The sequence below is a fragment of the Neolamprologus brichardi genome, chromosome 18 (genome assembly GCF_056152115.1).
Source record: "Neolamprologus brichardi isolate AB-2024 chromosome 18, ASM5615211v1, whole genome shotgun sequence".
In the NCBI taxonomy this organism is placed as follows: domain Eukaryota; kingdom Metazoa; phylum Chordata; class Actinopteri; order Cichliformes; family Cichlidae; genus Neolamprologus; species Neolamprologus brichardi.
The window spans coordinates 8,550,216-8,568,770 of record NC_142121.1 but is presented as its reverse complement, the minus strand read 5'-3'; the positions used below and the strand labels follow the sequence as shown (position 1 = coordinate 8,568,770).

Here is an 18,555-nt window from a genome sequence, read left to right as displayed (position 1 = left end):
TTGCTACTCAGGTTAAACATTATATATATAATTAGTTAGTTATGGCTATGGATTGAAAATACCCCCCACACCCCACCCTACCCCTAACGGCTACACCTCCCGAAGAATTTTGTCTGGGCTCTTATCTCACTTTTTTATTTCAATTCAATTCAATTCAATCTTTATTGGCAGACTTCATGTCCATAAAAACAAGACAGAAACCCCCCCCCCCCCCCCCCAACACAAGGTATAGACCATTAAATATATATAAGTATATAAATAAGTATATAAAGCATTTGTAAAAATATAAAACCATAATATACATAAAACACAATTACTTAAAATAAATCAATAAATACACAAACACTTTAACCAGTGCTTTCTCAGACTGGATGAGTAACGGGAACCACTCACTGTCGGATCTGTAAGTGCTAAAATTATACTGTTACTCGAACCATCCAGTCGTTCTCTAAAATTGAACATTAACTTTCTTAAAAGTGCTTTAAAAGTCCAAACACCCACAGCTACAAACATCTGGCTGGCACTACCACTTCTAGGTATCCTGCAAAGGATTCTCATCGCATCATTATATGCAACATGCAGCTTCAGCATGCTACATTGTTTGTAGGATGACCACAAGGGGGCAGTATATAGCAGTGTGCAATACGCTTTAAACAAAGCCACTTTAACTGGAAGTGAACAAAAGCTGAATTTGCGTGCAATAGTATTTGCCTGCACATAGAGCTTGCATCGTTGTCTGTACATGTCATCATCATCATTCATTTGCTCAGTAATAAAGTGACCAAGGTATTTCACCTTTTTATGAACTTCAAGAGTTTTTTGTGCCAGTTTAAACAAAGGGTAATTTAGCTGTTTATCCTGCTTGGTTCTACATATCAAAACAGCACTTTTAGCAGCATTGTACTCAATGTCATATTGCACACCATATTCAGTACAGACATTAAGAAGATCCTGTAATCCAGCACTGCTTGGACTAAAAACAACCAGGTCATCTGCATACATAAGATGATTTATCAATGTTTTACCTAATATACACCCAGTGTTACAGGCTCTCAGCTGTATGGACAAATCATCAACATATAAATTAAATAAAATTGGAGACAAAATCCCACCCTGTCTGACACCATTGCTGACACCAAAGGGGGCAGAAATACTGCTTCCCCATTTAACCTGCATGTTCTGATGAGCGTACCAGTAAGAGAGAATCCTCACGATGTATTGAGGAACCCCCTGTGTCTTCAATTTATCAAAAAGTTTTCTGTGGTTCACTCGATCAAAAGCCTTAGAGGCATCAATGAAACACATGAGGACAGATGAATTTTTAGCCCTATACAAACTGACTATTTCCTTGAGTGCATATATGCAGATGTCAGTGCCGTGCTTTGGTTTGAAGCCAAACTGATTATCCAGAGAAGAGATGAACACACTAACTCTGTCAAACAAGATTCTTTCTAACACCTTAGATAAAATACTGGCTAGTGCAATTGGCCTGTAATTATCCAAACAGCTCACTTTTGCAGCTTTGTCCTTCATAACTGGTACCAGTAAAATACACAGCATTGAGTCTGGTAATATGCCATGAATCATAAACCCAGTGAAACAGAGTGCTAAAAGAGGAGCTAGCCTTAAACTAGCATGTTTTAAATGTTCTGCAGTGATGTGATCCAAACCAGAAGCTTTATTATCAGACAACCTATGAATGGCTTCATATACTTCATGTGTCCTGACACTTATTGTGTCATTACTCATGTCAAGATTGTCCTCATATGGATCACTTTTTATACAGTTAAACAACGCACTGTAATGCTGTCTCCATAATGCTGCAATGTTATCTGCCCCAGAAACACCTTCAACAGTTGATGGTAGAGATGGTTTACAGTTATTAAGAGCTTTCACCTCTTTCCAAAAATCTGCCATATTATTACACAGCATTTTCCTGGCCAAAGAATCTGCTCTCAGCATTTGCTCATTTTTAGTTATAAAGCGAACAGCGTACTTATATCTGGCATTCGCACATTTTTTCTGTTCAAATTCTGGGCCTTGTTTAGGTCTTCCAGCCATGGCCCAACATTTATAAGCTATGCGAGCTTCATCATGATACATGGATACATGTTCTTTCCAGCCAGGTCTGATGTTAGGTTTCTTATGCTTATATTGTTTATCAAGCAGTGTGCCACTTTCATACAGAGCAGTCACTATATCATCATACATGGAGCAGAGTAAATGTTTATGCACAGCATTCTTACAGTTGACATCCTTGCACAAAATAGCTTCTTTGGGCAAAGAAATGTTGTTCAGATGTATATCGGTATTACTATGATAAGCTAAGAAATCATCTTCACTACATGCTGACCAGTCTAATTTTACACTGGTAGCAATATTAGTAATATTATTCCCAGTTGTTGCTGGCATTTGTTCCACATTCACAGTAAAACCAAAAGGTATATGATCTGACACAGTTACCACTTCCAGTTAAAGTGGCTCTCCCCAATCAGACCAGGAGTGACATGTTTAGCCGCATGTTCTCCTTAAATTGCTGGCTGTCTGAGTGGTGTCCCAGAAACGATGTGGGCTTCATAGATAATTGGCAAACCTTCTGGAGGAAACCTGGTCTTGTTAGGAGAGATGGCATCCATCCCACTTTGGATGGAGCAGCTCTCATTTCTAGAAATATCGACAAATTTATTAAACCCCTCAAAACATGACTATCCAGAGTTGGGACCAGGAAGCAGAGTTGCAGTCTTACACGCCTCTCTGCAGCTTCTCTCCTCCTGCTACCCCCCCAAAAACCCATCTCCATAGAGACTGTGTCTGCTTCCAAAAAGACAAAAAACAAACTAAATACCAGCAACAAACAACTTAAACATTTACAAAGAAAGAACAATACAGTATCCACATCTGAACCAAAGAGTAAAACAGTGAAATGTGGATTATTAAATATTAGGTCTCTCTCCTCCAAGTCTCTGTTAGTACATGACTTAATAATTGATCAACAAATTGATTTACTCTGCCTTACAGAAACCTGGTTGCAGCAGGATGATTATGTTAGTTTAAATGAATCAACACCCCCGAGTCATTCTAACTACCAGAAATCTCGAAGCACAGGTCGAGGGGGAGGTGTGGCTGCAATTTTTCACACCAGTCTATTAATTAATGAAAGACCAAGACAGACTTTTAATTCATTCGAAAGCCTGATGCTTAGCATTGTCCACCCCAGCTGTGAAACTCAGAAACCAGTCTTACTTGTTATCATCTATCGTCCACCTGGGCCTTACACAGAGTTTCTGTCTGATTTCTCAGACTTTATATCTAATTTAGTTCTGAGCTCAGATAAAATAATTATTGTGGGTGATTTTAACATCCATGTTGATGCTAAAAATGACAGCCTCAACATGGCATTTAATCTGTTGTTAGACTCAATTGGTTTCTCTCAAAATGTAAAAGTACCCACCCACCACTTTAATCACACTCTAGATCTTGTTTTAACATATGGCATAGAAACTGAACATTTAACAGTGTTTCCTGAAAACCCTCTCCTGTCTGATCATTTCTTGATAACATTTACATTTACAATAATTGATTACGCAGCAGTGGAGAGTGGACTTTATCAAAGTAGATGTCTTTCTGAAAGCGCTGTAACTAAGTTTAAGAATATAATCCAGCCACTGTTATCATCGTCAATGCCCTGTACCAACACAGAGCAGAGCAGCTTTCTGAACGCTACCCCAACAGAGGTCGATTATCTTGTTAATAATTTCACCTCCTCACTACGTACGACTCTGGATACTGTAGCTCCGGTGAAAACTAAGGTCTCTAATCAGAAGTACCTGACCCCGTGGTATAATTCTCAAACACGTACCCTAAAGCAGATGACTCGTAATCTGGAGAGGAAATGGCGTGTCACAAATTTAGAGGATCATCATTTAGCCTGGAGAAATAGTTTGTTGCTTTATAAGAAAGCCCTCCGCAAAGCCAGAACAGCTTACTACTCATCACTGATTGAAGAAAATAAGAACAACCCCAGGTTTCTCTTCAGCACTGTAGCCAGGCTGACAAAAAGTCAGAGCTCTTTTGAGCCAACCATCCCTTTAACGTTAACTAGTGATGACTTCATGAACTTCTTCACAAATAAAATTTTTATCATTAAAGAAAAAATTACCAATAATCATCCCACAGATGTAATATTATCTACAGCTACTCTTAGTTCCATTGATGTTAAGTTAGACTCTTTTTTTCCAATCGATCTTTCTGAGTTAACTTCAATAATTACTTCCTCCAAACCATCAACGTGTCTTTTAGACCCCATTCCTACAAAACTGCTCAAAGAAGTCCTGCCATTGATTAATTCTTCGATCTTATATATGATCAACCTATCTCTAATAATCGGCTATGTACCACAGGCCTTCAAGGTGGCTGCAGTTAAACCTTTACTCAAAAAGCCATCTCTAGACCCAGCAGTCTTAGCTAATTATAGGCCAATCTCCAACCTTCCTTTCATATCAAAAATCCTTGAAAGAGTAGTTGTCAAACAGCTAACAGATCATCTGCAGAGGAATGGTTTATTTGAAGAGTTTCAGTCAGGTTTCAGAGCTCATCACAGCACAGAAACAGCTCTAGTGAAGGTTACAAATGATCTTCTTATGGCCTCTGACAGTGGACTCATCTCTGTGCTTGTCCTTCTTGACCTTAGTGCAGCATTCGATACTGTTGACCATAATATCCTATTAGAGCGATTAGAACATGCTGTAGGTATTACAGGTATTGCACTGCAGTGGTTTGTATCATATCTATCTAATAGACTCCAATTTGTGCATGTAAATGGAGAGTCCTCTTCACACACTGAGGTTAATTATGGAGTTCCACAGGGTTCAGTGCTAGGACCAATTCTGTTTACATTATACATGCTTCCCCTAGGCAGCATCATTAGAAGACATAGCATACATTTTCACTGCTATGCAGATGACACCCAGCTCTATCTGTCCATGAAGCCAGATAACACACACCAATTAGTTAAACTGCAGGAATGTCTTAAAGACATAAAGACTTGGATGGCCACTAACTTTCTGCTTCTTAACTCAGATAAAACTGAGGTCATTGTACTCTGCGCTGAAAAGCTTAGAAATATGGTATCTAACCAGATTCTTACTCTGGATGGCATTACCTTGGCCTCCAGTAACACTGTGAGGAACCTTGGAGTCATTTTTGACCAGGATATGTCCTTCAACGCACATATTAAACAAATATGTAAGACTGCGTTCTTCCATTTGCGCAACATCTCTAAAGTTAGAAATATCCTGTCTCAGAGTGACGCTGAAAAACTAGTTCATGCATTTATTACTTCCAGGCTGGACTACTGCAATTCATTATTATCAGGATGTCCAAAAAACTCACTGAAAAGCCTTCAGTTAATCCAAAATGCTGCAGCAAGAGTACTGACAGGGACTAGAAAGAGAGAGCATATTTCTCCTGTTTTGGCTTCCCTTCATTGGCTTCCTGTTAAATCCAGAATTGAATTCAAAATCCTGCTCCTCACATACAAGGTCTTAAATAATCAGGCCCCATCTTATCTTAATGACCTTGTAGTACCATATCACCCTATTAGAGCACTTCGCTCTCGCTCTGCAGGCCTACTTGTTGTTCCTAGAGTATTTAAAAGTAGAATGGGAGGGAGAGCCTTCAGTTTTCAGGCCCCTCTTCTGTGGAACCAGCTTCCAGTTTGGATTCAGGAGACAGACACTATCTCTAATTTTAAGATTAAGCTTAAAACTTTCCTTTTTGCTAAAGCATATAGTTAGGGCTGGACCAGGTGACCCTGAATCCTCCCTTAGTTATGCTGCAATAGACGTAGGCTGCCGGGGGATTCCCATGATGCATTGAGTTTTTCCTTTCCAGTCACCTTTCTCACTCACTATGTGTTAACAGACCTCTCTGTGTTGAATCATATCTGTTATTAACCTCTGTCTCTCTTCCACAGCATGTCTTTATCCTGTCTTCCTTCTCTCACCCCAACCGGTCGCAGCAGATGGCCCCGCCCCTCCCTGAGCCTGGTTCTGCTGGAGGTTTCTTCCTGTTAAAAGGGAGTTTTTCCTTCCCACTGTCGCCAAAGTGCTGCTCATAGGGGGTCATATGATTGTTGGGTTTTTCTCTGTATCTATGAAGCGCCTTGAGGCGACTTTTGTTGTGATTTGGCGCTATATAAATAAAATTGAATTGAATTGAATTAAAGACAAATTTTCTCAAATCAGCTTTGAATTTACTGTTAAGACATGCAGAACAAAACAAAACCTTTTATTTTCACATGCTTGCTTCTGTCTCAAATAGTGGGAGATGACAGAGGCAGCAGGTGGAGGAAAAGGCTGTGGAGGAGGTCACCTTGTGGCCGTAACTAATGGTGGCGAGTCAAAGGTGGGAGAGTGGCTTCTCCCTTGCTTCCTCTTTCACAAAGAAGAACGAAGCGAAGGTACAAAAGGAGAATGTGGAGAGACAAAGGATAAAGATTAAGAATAAATCTGTCATCAAAACAAAACTCTGAACATAGGAACTGAGCCACTAAACCGGAGCCTAACCAAACTAGAGTTGATAGTACAGGAGTCCAAGCTGTTCAGGAGGCCGACCGAGGGGGCCAACATTGAGCCAGACGTGAATGATGCGGTGGCGTGCCAACCAGAGGGCCAGACGAGGCAGGGCCAGACGAGGCAGGGCCAGACGAGGCAGGGCCAGACGAGGCAGGGCCAGACGAGGGCGTGGCAGCCGCAAACAATGGAGCAGGTGGTGGCTCTGCAGGCTGGATGGAACCCTTGGACCCTCCAGCGAAGACTGAAGACGGCTGAGGCGATCCCTCGGACCCTCCAGCTGAGACTGAAGACGGCTGAGGCGATCCCTCGGACCCTCCAGCTGAGACTGAAGACGGCTGAGGCGATCCCTCGGACCCTCCAGTGGAAGCAGGCTGCTGAACGAGCCCACGGACCCTCCAGCTAAGGCAGGCTCTGGGTCAGCAGGCACGGAGACCTCTGGCGGAGACGAGACAGGACCAGCAGGCCTGGAGACCTCTGGCAGAGACGAAGCTGATTGGAGCTGCACAGGACAGTGGCTCTGCTCAAGCAGTAACAGCAAGATGCAGTCCTTAGCTGGCTGAATGAGCTCACTAGAGCTACCAGCATAGAATGGAGGTGGCAGAGTTAACTCCCCTGAGCTTTCAGCAGGGATTAAAGACTGAGACAGCAACCTGTTTCTCTCCTCCCAGGAAAAACAGGTTGCGCTGGCTTCTTCATGTCCAGGCGTCCAGAGTTAGCTGAGGGCTGAAACCCAGCCTCTGGGTAGGCCCTGGAGCAACAGTCTCTAAATAGGCCAGGTCTTGAGAAACACAAAAGTCTTAGTAGGGCTATCCCCCTCCTGAGATATGAGTGGGTGGAGATAGTGGCTGAATAGACTGTGGAGCTGTAACCTGAGTTGATAGGTTACAATTAATCCTGATTAGTCTCACCTGTGTACACAGTCTTTCCCTATTCCCCTTATTAGCCCTAATGGGTATTAATTAGTATATATATGTGGTGTGGTTTTTGATAAGAGATTAACTTGGGAAAATCCCATAGAGCACGTTATGGGGAAAAGTAAAAAGGTTCTTAATATTATGAGGTGTTTAGTAGGGCTGACATGGGGTGCCAATTTTGATGCACTTAAAAGTATTTATGTTACTTTAATTCGGTCAAGATTAGATTATGGGTGTGTGGTATATAGGGAAGCTGGATGTAATCCAAGCTCGAGCAATGAGACTTTGCTTAGGGGCAGTTAAAACAAAGCCAATATGTGCTCTACAAGTGGAATCAGGAGAAATGCCACTGTATATTAGAAGGCAACAGTTGATGGTTAACTATTGGATACATTTGAAAGGTCATGACGAAAACCATCCTGTTAATAAAGTGCTAGATAATTGTTGGGAAAGAGGAAAGGATTTTAAAAATAGTTTTGGGTGGGTTGGGGATGATAGAGTGAGAGCTTTTAAAGTGTATGACAAAGACTTCAGTCAGACAGTGTTGTGGCCTTTACGACCCACATGGACATGGGATTACATTAAAGTAGGCAGATCATTAACGGATACTAAGAGAGGAAATTTACAACAGATATTTGTCAATAATTTTATAACCGATTGGAGAGCAAATATAGTGACTTTTTACAGTTGTAAACAGATGGGTCAAAATATCCCAGAACTGAAGCAACAGGGGTAGCAGTGGTAATTCCAGAGTTAAGTATCAAGATTGCAAAAAGAACATCAAATCTTCTGAGTACATATGCAGTTGAGTTATATGCCATACTGTTGGCTTTAGAATGGGTGGAAGACAGCAGAATTTCAAAAGTGATAATATGTAGTGATTCATTGTCAGCATTATTAAGTACTGAAAAAGGAAACACAAGTAAGCAAATTTTGTATGGCCTTCTTTTTGCTTATCATAGATTGTCTGAACAAAATAAACATATAGTAATAATGTGGACTCCAGCTCATGTAGGTATTTTGGGGAATGAAAGAGCCGATATTTTGGCTAAAGCAGCTGTCACAAAAGTAGATTTAGATGTACAGATACCATTGTCAAAATCTGAAGGGAAAAGTATCGTTTGGACAGAAAGTAAGAACTTCTGGCAAATGGCATGGGATAATGAAACAAAAGGGAAACATTTATATAGGGTACAAAACACAATAGAATTTAAGAGGAGTAGTGGGTTAAATAGACAGGAGGAGGTTATTATAAGTAGAATATGAACAGGTCATTGCTTTCTAAATGGTGCTCTTTTTAGGATGGAGAAACATCCGACTGGGTTGTGTGATTGGTGTAATGCTATGGAGACGGTTGAACATGTGCTTATTAGTTGTAGGAAGTATGTCACAGGAGGGTGATGAGGGTTGAAATGAGTGGTGGAATGGAAGTTATGTTAGAAAAAGTGGTTAATCAGTTAAGTCATGGTGAAGGGAAAGGGGTGGTTTTTTGTTTTTTGAGAAATACTGGTCTCATCAAGAGGATCTGAGGACTCGGAAGTTAAGTAAGAGTAAAAGCCAGGAGATGGCAGTAGCGCAACATCTTTGGATGCAAACTGCCGTTAAACATGAAGGAAGAAGAAGAAGAAGAGCCTATATTTGTATAAATAGTTTCAGTTATCCTTTGTTCTTTGTGACCTTGTCTGTTTTTCAGTTTGGATTTTGTTTGTTGCTTTTCTTCTGAATTTTTATGGTCTTCTTGCTGGACTGTCACGGGTTGCTCTGAGGATCCACACGCAGGACTCCGGGGTTGTGATTTAACAGAGAAAGTTTTATTTACAGGCAGTGCGGAAATTGTGCTATTTACAAGACGTGAGGGGCGGGGTTCCAGGAAAAAAGGGAAATCCCACACATGTCCACGCCGACCTCTCTCCACACTCCACACGGGGAAACACGGGGATGGGTCTGGGGAATCTAGAGACACAGAAACACACTTTAACGTCTGATATGTCGGCACAGGAACAATGAGTGAACAATGAACTCACCCAAAACTCTGGCGGATTGGGACCCACACCCAGTTTCACACCTTGGCTCAGGCGATTAGAGGATCATCAGGGGGTCCTTTTGTCCCTCTGTGGGGGGAAACTCCCACCAGGTTTATATCTGGGACTCTCCACCATTTGACCTTAGAACTGAAGAAGCTTCTCGGATGAGAGGTGAAACGTCTTCAAGCAACTTAAAGAAGTCCAGACGCTTTTCTTTGCAAGCTCCTTTGACTACGATGACCTGGATGACTGAGAACCTTCACAGACATAATAAACACAAAGTTTTGGTTCCATAACATTTTTCTATCATTGCTTTATTATGGATTAGGTGCAAGAGTTGTTAAAATGTATAATTAAATAATAGATGAATTCAATAGCAAATTGTGCCTCATTCTCATACGGACAGCAAGTGGAATGTGATAGATGAGATGAGATGGAAGGAAGAAGAGAGGCAAAGAGTGATTCACAGGCAGAGCTTAGTTTATTTCCCACAGTTTTGTTACCTTATGGTTCCAAGCGCTGTGACCAATCTTTGTGTTTTATTATTATCTCATAACACTTGTTTAATCAGCTACCCTCTCTCCTGTGGACTGTTTAATCTCTACAGTCTCAGATCAACACAGCGCTGCCCTCCAGCACTATCAGCAGCAAGAGCAGAAGCAACCCCCCAAACAGCAACATTGTACCCATCAGGTAAAAAATAGGCTACGTTTGCTTTGCATCGTGCCCACCTGATGACAGTGATATAGTGTGATGCGATTCCATATTAGATTCTTGATGAATGTGGGTTGTTGTTCTTCAGCCTGCTTCTATGAGCCCTTTTTAACTGTGAGCACCCGCCCCTTTAAACATCTCTGCACTGCCCTGACTAAATGTAAATATAAACTGTCTCTATGGTTTACAGTCTGAGTCTGACAAGCTGTCAGCTGTTCATTTCTGCTATTTGAATTGTTAAAAGAAACAGAAACTATTCATTTAGCAGATTAACATAAAGAATAGAGAGGCATCCAGTTATTGACATTTATATTATTTAGTTAAAGGTTTGAACAGAAAACAATTAAACACAGAGCCTCTCCCCGCTTTCTGGAATGAATCACAGCATGAAAACCCTTCCTCTTCTTCCTGCTCTCTAGCTAAGCACCTCCTGTCTGTCCATATCTTTCTGTGTTCCCTCCCCTTTAGATCTACATTATGAAGTTGGGTGTAACCAACATGTGTTGGCAGGCCCCATCACATGTTGTTCAGATCAGACGTCAGAACAGCTTCTATAATAAGGAAGTGAAACTTACACAATCACTGACACTGAGAGGAGAAATGGCGCAGAAAGGAGTTCAGCTGGACCGAGAAACCTTCTCTTGTTCAATCTGTTTGGATCTACTGAAGGATCCGGTGGCTATTCCCTGTGGACACAGCTACTGTATGAACTGTATTAAAAGCTTCTGGGATGAAGAGGAAAAGAAGAAAATCTACAGCTGCCCTCAGTGCAGACAGTCTTTCACAGCGAGGCCTGTCCTGGTGAAAAACACCATGTTAGCAGATTTAGTGGAGCAGCTGAAGAAGACTGGACTCCAAGCTGCTCCTGCTGATCACTGCTATGCTGGACCTGAAGATGTGGCCTGTGATGTCTGCACTGGAAGAAAAATGAAAGCCTTCAAGTCCTGTTTAGTCTGTCGGGAATCTTACTGTGAGAAACACCTTCAGACTCATTATGATGTGGCTGCATTAAAGAAACACAAGCTGGTGGAGCCCTCCAAGAAGCTCCAGGAGAACATCTGCTCTCGTCATGATGAGGTGATGAAGATGTTCTGCCGTACTGATCAGCAGAGTATCTGTTATCTCTGCTCTGTGGATGAACATAAAGGCCACGACACAGTCTCAGCTGCAGCAGAAAGGACTGAGAGGCAGAGAGAGCTGGAGGTGAGTCGACAAAACATCCAGCAGAGAATCCAGGACAGAGAGAAAGATGTGAAGCTGCTTCAACAGCAGGTGGAGGCCATCAATCAGTCTGCTGATCAAACAGTGGAGCACAGTGAGAAGATCTTCACTGAGCTGATCCATCTCATCCAGAAAAGAAGCTCTGATGTGAAGCAGCAGATCAGATCCCAGCAGGAAACTGAAGTGAGTCGAGTCAAAGAGCTTGAGGAGAAGCTGGAGCAGGAGATCACTGAGCTGAAGAGGAAAGATGCTGAGCTGAAGCAGCTCTCACACACAGAGGATCACATCCAGTTTCTACACAACTACCCCTCACTGTCAGCACTCAGTGAGTCTACAGACTCATCCAGCATCAATATCCGTCCTCTGAGCTACTTTGAGGATGTGACAGCAGCTGTGTCAGAGGTCAGAGATAAACTACAGGACATTCTGAGAGAGGGATGGACAAACATCTCACTGACAGTCACTGAAGTGGATGTTTTACTGTCAGATCCACCAGAGCCAAAGACCAGAGCTGGATTCTTAAAATATTCACGTGAAATCACACTGGATCCAAACACAGCAAACACATGGCTGTTATTATCAGAGGGGAACAGAAAAGTAACAGCAGTGAATCAACAACAGACTTATTCTGATCATCCAGACAGATTCATTTATTGGCGTCAGGTCCTGAGTAGAGAGAGTCTGACTGGACGTTGTTACTGGGAGGTGGAGTGGAGAGGGGGAGGAGTTTATGTAGCAGTCGCATACAAGAATATCAGCAGAAAAGGACGGGGTAATGAATGTGGATTTGGACGTAATGACAAATCTTGGTCATTATATTGTAACAACAACAGTTATACATTTTGGTACAACAACATCCAAACTCATGTCTCAGGTCCTCGTTCCTCCAGAGTAGGAGTGTACCTGGATCACAGAGCAGGTATTTTGTCCTTCTACAGCGTCTCTGAAACCATGACTCTCCTCCACAGAGTCCAGACCACATTCACTCAGCCGCTCTATGCTGGACTTTGGGTTTGGCAAAATGGAGACTCTGCTGAGTTGATTAAGCTCAAATAGACTGAAGTCTTTCATATTGTGGGTTTAAATTTGTATTTTAGTTTCATTTTATTTTCTCTCCATCATTTTTGCACAGAGATCAGCTGTCAGTCAAACATTATGGGTGGTACCTCCACATCTTCTAGTTGTTCTCTTGATGTTTCTGAGTTTTTAAAGGAGATCTTTCCTGTGACTGTTTATGGAGGCTATCACTGCTCATCATCATTTTGATTTACTAAAATATTTCTCCACATGAAAATGTAAACTTCTCTATCCTCTAAATGTTTCTGGAATATTTGTATTGAAAAATGTCGACATTTCTCTTCATGAGTATGGCAGACCATGTGTGTGTGTTTGTGTTTGTTTTTGTCAAAATCATCAAACAAATGAGGAAAAACTGTGATTTTAATGAATGAATTCATATATTGTGTTGATGTTTTATTGTGTGAATAAACTGGAAGGTTTGACTATAAATCAAACTTTGAACAAAGTCTTTTCTTCTGTCTTCATTCCAGGATCTCACTCAAATCTGATGCAGAAAATATGAAACTAATCTGAGAGAATAACTGAAGCAGTTTTCCTCCTGAAGCATCACAAAGTTCAGAGTTCATGTTTAGAGCAGAAGATTCAGCAGTCGCTCTGTGACCTTTCAACTTTCTTCACTAAAACAACTTCATTACAGAGAAACAAGTCACATTTTCTTCATGTTCTTAAGTCCTTTCAGATGTTTGTAATGGTCCTTGAATGCAGCATCAGTGTCGCAGGTTTAAAAGGTCACTTTCTGTTGTGTTCAAAGATTTCACAAATGCACAGACGGAGTCGAGCTGTTTACTGCTGATGAGGAAGGAAAATAGTCTGTTGGATATTAAAGCAGCATTTATTAGAGTAAGAACAGATACTTGTGTCCTTCATTTGATCCCCGTCAATTTACAGAAGACTTAAGGACCCTTTGACTTCTAACATACAGCTGCATGTTTACAATTTTATTATTGATTTATTTCCAGCAAAGCGAGACTTTACTGATTAAAGACATATAATCAGACATATTACTGTTACTTTCTGAAAAAGACTCACATAAAGCAGATTTATCACAAGCAAACATCAAGACACATCCTTCATGGCTTAAAGTTGCAGTGGGACTCTTTCGCCATCTGGTGGTTGTAACAGTTATGACAACTGTTCCTGCATATATGTCCCTCCTCAGTGTGAAGAAGACTGGACTCCAAGCTGCTCCTGCTGATCACTGCGTGTTCCTCCTGTGTCTAAAATCTATTTCCATTATGAATCAGGAAACTGTTTGCACCAATCATAAAGGCAATAAAATACGTCACACACTAAGAAATAACAAAAAGGAATTGTGGATTTCAAGGAGATTTTTCCCTCGTTTTTTGAAATCATAAGAATACAAACTAATGCAAGACTGTCATGTTTTCATAAGTTTGTAGAGACACTGTTCTGTTGTATTCTAGGACATCAGTCACTTTTTAAATGCATGCTACTCCTCATCATCATCATCATCATCAGCACCCATGACCTCCTTTTAGTCTTTGTTTTGTTATTTTTCAGAGTTCAGGAGACGTTCTTATGGGATTTCCACAGTGTACAAGTACTGTTTAGACCCTTTACCTAAAAGAAAAGAGTAAAGTACAAAGTAGATTTACTCACTGCAGGAAAATAATGCCTCAATCTGATATATTGTCTTATATGACAAACTGAAAGTGATGCATCAAAGTGTAAGCAGCATTTTCCTGTTACAGCTGGTCTAGATGGAACTGATCTGATCTCCTTTATGTACAGGTAGATATCCAGTGGGTTTGCTAAGGGTCACAGATGAGGGGCTGTGTGAGATGTTTAATGGGAAAGGAAATAAAACCATTGTTCCAGACCTGCAGCTAAGATACTCGAGTATCTTCAAATATGAAGCTGAGTATTACTTCCATACTTTCCTCCACTGCTGATGACCTTGTTACCTGCTGCTCCCTGTTAATGATCAGCCTCAGTTCTGATAGTAAACTGTTGGCTCTCGTTCTGTCAGGTTGTTGCTCAGTGACGTCTTGTTTTCATTTTCCTTCTTCTTCAAATGTGTCTTCCTTTAACTCTTTGCTTTTGTTTCTGCTTCAAACACCAAATGATACACGTGCTGCACCTCTGATGGTTTGTCAGAGAGCAGAACAATTTACATTACAGAGAAGATTTTACAGTTGAACATAAACTTTAAATGCATCATGTGTTTCCCATTACTGGCTGACTTGTCCGTGTCTTTTGAAAAGTGATAGTTGTGTATCTTTAATCAGTTAATGCAATATGCTCGACTGAAAGAGCCATCCAGCGGGTCAGATGGAGAATTTTTCATGCCGAATCTGACCCACGAGCCTTATGTTTGACACCCCTCATTTATACCTTTTCTCTAAAAGAACAGATTCAATCACAGTGTGGATTTGCTCACCACAGGAAAAATCATGAATGTGATAAATTGTGTCATATCTGACCTCTAAGCATCATTTTAACTGTCACAACTGGTGAAGATGGAGCTGAACTGACCAGCAGCATGTATAGTTCGATTTTTACTGGTTAGCAAATGTTCACAGATGAATATCAGCGGCTGTGAGATTTTTAATGGGAGTGAAAAAAATGTTACAGTTTCTGGAAACTTGACTTTGTTTGAGTTTCTAAAAATTCATTTACATCTGAAGTGGCGCTGAGCAACAGCTGCTTTTTGTGAGAGGGGAAAACAAGTTGTTGTTGTTTTTTTTATTTAAAACTTAACCTGAAGGTTGTGCCACAATTTCAGCTGCAAGAAGTGCAAAACAGCACATAAGTAGAAAAAATGATTATTGATTAAAGTCCCTGAAAGTATAAAGGACAGTTTTACATGTACTTGGATACTTTCACCTACTCTGCGTGACTTTTGTACCCTGCTGCTCCCTGTTAATGATCAAACTCTGACTGACAGTAAACTGTTGACTCTCGTTCTGTCACGTTGTTGATCAGTGACGTCTTGTTTTCAGATGTCTGCCTTTAACTTTTTGGTTTTGTTTACTGAGTAATATACCAGGTGTTGAAGCTCTGATGGTTTTTCAGAGAGTAACAACTTTTATTGCAGAGAACATTTTAAAACTCAACATAAACGTAAAATGAATTATATGTAACACATTATTGGCTACTTTAACTGTGTTTTTAGGATCTCTATCTTCCTGTATTATCTGTACTTGAAGGACTGTGTATAAAGGACTTTGACTCTGTGATCAACCGTGGATGTGAAAGCCTTCAATTTCAGTCCCAAAGTCAGAAATTGTTTAATTCCAATGAAATATACATTTTATAAGTTGAGTCTTTTTTGTGCTATGCAACACAGTGCATGTACATATGTGTACAATTAGTGAAGTCATCAGTCCTCTGTCACTGTGTTTAGAACGACTGTTTTCTTTTCTAAATCATAGAGATGTTTCCTGATGCTGTGTGATGGCTGTGACTGACTGTGAGGATGGAAACAAACAGAAACACTGAGAGAGTTTCTTGGTCAGTATATAAACAAACATATGGCAGATGAGACTGCTACATACATTTTTAATATGTGTTGTCATTTTTCAGTTGCGTTGTCCACTGTGATGACCATCTCACGCAGGTCCAGAGAGCAGATGTTGCTGCGTTGCAGCAGCTTTTTGCAGATGTGTTCTCCCCCTGCCCGACCGTACAGCTCTCACAGAGCACCATTTTATAACCCGCCCTGGTGTGACGCTGCGTTCACGGCCCTACTGGTTACCTGAACTTAAAAGACAAATTATTTAGAGAGAATTGGCTGAAATACTGATGCTGGGAGTAATAAAAGAGCCGCACAGTGAGTGGTATAGCCCCATAGTTCTTGTAAGTGAAGACAGATGGGTCTGTTTGTTTCTGTCAACTACCACAAGGTGAATGAGTGTCTCAGTTTGATGCTTACCCAATGCCCCGACTCAAGAAACTCCTGGAACGGTTAGGCACTGCTCGCTTTCTCAAGACACTGGATTTAACCGAGGGCTACTGACAGATGCCTTTGTCTCCAGAGTCTAAGGGAAAAAGATCTTTCTCCACTCTGAATGGTTTGTACCAATTTATCACACTTTTGCTCGGCTTGCTGGGAGCCTAAGCCACTTTCCAATGACTCATGGACTGGGTGCTGAGTCCACGCATCTTTTATCGAAGATGGGTTTTTTATTTTGCATGGTTTTATTGGCAATCCTGACAGTTGTTTGGTGTCATTGACACTCACAAACAATTACGTACTCACGGGAGTTTCTTTTGAAGCTTCTGTGGAACTGCCCATCTCTGGATTCTTTTTACCCTTCAGTGTTTTCCAGCCCTGGATCATCCTCTAATCACAGGAACACTTTTGAGGACTGAGGAAGCAAATATGATACAATCGTATTCCTTTGCCATCAATAATCCTGCTAATGTGCAGTCTCTGAGGAGTAAATTGGATGAACTGAATTTGAATGTCGCACATTTACGTGACTACAGGGACACATGTCTGATGGCATTCACAGAGACTTGGCTCAGGGATTCTGATCCTAATTTAGCAATTTGAATCAGCTGAGTTGGATCAAGAACACATCTAAAAGCTGTAGGACACCGGCACTCGAGGCCTGGAGTAGCCTACCCCTGCACTAAACCATAAACGTTGTTGCCATTGCACGTTGCACTTTTTCGATGATAGAATTTGGACTGTTTCTTTGGGCTTTTGTGTGTGTTGTGTTTGCTTGTTTTGTGTTGGCTTGTTTTGGTCTCTCTGTATGGACAGACTGCAAATCAGTTTCCCACTGGAGACAAAAAAGTTCCCATTGACTAATGCCTTAAAAGATGGATTGCATCTTGGTGCAGTGTTTCTGCAAGCTGAAGGTGAGCACTGGAAACTTATAGCCTACGCATCCAGATTCATGACAGAGAGTGAGTGTCATTTACACTCAAACTGAGAAGCAATGATTGGTAGTTGGGTGCAGTTTGTCACGCTCTACTACTGTTGTGTTATTTTTTCTGCTCTTCTGTGCTCACTCAGTTTTAATGATGTATTAGCTGCCCTGGTGTATGATTGCCTGGCTTTGCTATCCATCCGATCCTCTATGATGCCTCACGATGTCTCGTCGTCCTCCGGCATTTTCCACCCTCCTCCATTAGCTGGAGCCTCGTCAGGCGATTTCGGTGGTTCCTCTAGACCACGGAGAAGGAGAGGGAGAAGAGGAGGTATTCAGGTAAAGCTCAGGCTTTACTGGCGGCGGGGTTTGGCTGGTAAGCGACGTCGAGCGTGCGTTGTCTCCTGTGTTCAGAAAAGCTCCATGGAGGGGGACTTGTTTTCCACAGCCTTGTTTGGATACGCTGGGCCCGGCTCTTTGAGACCGTGCCACCTTTGGAGGGTTTATCCAGACTCTTCTTCGGGCTGGCATTTTCTTCCCTCGGTGAGTTGATTCTAGGAGCGTGACGGCTCGAACCCTGTGTATTTATGTCCCTTAACTCGAGCCTCTGCAAATAATGAGGCTTCTAGCTCACTGAATATGGCGCTTTTTAACGCTCGAGCTCTGTCTAATAAATCATTCTTGTTCAATGGTTTTATATTATCTAAAAAACTGGATTTTTTTATTCCTGACTGAGACCTGGCAGCGGGATGTAGACTACTCGTCACTTGTTGAACTCTGCCCGGATGGCTATACTTTTATTACCCGGCCTCGGTTATCTGGTTGGGGTGGTGGGCTTGCCGTGGCTTTCCAGGACCGTTTCTCCTGCCGCTCCGTTAAAATTGGACATTTTCTTTCGTTTGAGCTGCAGCTGCTTAAAATTGGTAACAAGGATCCTTTCTGCTGTGCTGTGGTGTATCGTCCACCTAATAGGTTCTAATAGATCTAACAGGTTATTTTTATCAGAGCTCAGTGACTTCTTATCCGCTACTATGAAGCTGTCTCGGGTGCTCATAGTTGGGGACTTTAACATTCACGTTGATGATGACTCCGACCCATTCGCCAGAGACTTTATGAACATTATGGATTCTTTTCATTTTGCTCAGCATGTGTCCGGTCCTACACACAGCAAAGCTCACACACTGGA

General features: G+C 41.5%; 2 protein-coding genes across 2 annotated transcripts; one reads left to right on the top strand and one right to left on the bottom strand.

The window, feature by feature from the left end:
* Positions 1–327: 327 nt before the first annotated feature.
* LOC148097634 (uncharacterized) lies at positions 328–10,278 on the bottom strand. Its single transcript, XM_087831301.1, has 4 exons — positions 10,245–10,278; positions 9,395–9,442; positions 6,615–7,187; positions 328–2,465 (listed from the first exon to the last, which is right to left on the bottom strand). Exons 1-4 carry the CDS (start codon positions 10,276–10,278, stop codon positions 328–330), a joined length of 2,793 nt encoding a protein of 930 aa, XP_087687427.1.
* Positions 10,279–10,704: 426 nt separating this feature from the next.
* On the top strand, positions 10,705–12,887 carry LOC148097633 (tripartite motif-containing protein 16-like). Its single transcript, XM_087832266.1, has one exon. It carries the CDS (start codon positions 10,705–10,707, stop codon positions 12,502–12,504), a length of 1,800 nt encoding a protein of 599 aa, XP_087688392.1. The 3' UTR covers positions 12,505–12,887.
* Positions 12,888–18,555: the final 5,668 nt, after the last annotated feature.

Excerpts from the sequence above, each read along its gene's own strand:
- LOC148097634 (XM_087831301.1), bottom strand. The coding sequence starts at position 10,278 with ATGGAATCGCATCACACTATATCACTGTCATCAG. Across the intron at positions 7,188-9,394 it reads CGTGTGGAGTGTGGAGAGAG|GGGAGTTAACTCTGCCACCT; the intron begins GTCGGCGTGGAC and ends CTGAAAGCTCAG. Across the intron at positions 2,466-6,614 it reads GCTCAATGTTGGCCCCCTCG|TGGTAACTGTGTCAGATCAT; the intron begins GTCGGCCTCCTG and ends TTTAACTGGAAG.
- LOC148097633 (XM_087832266.1), top strand. The coding sequence starts at position 10,705 with ATGAAGTTGGGTGTAACCAACATGTGTTGGCAGGCCCCATCACATGTT.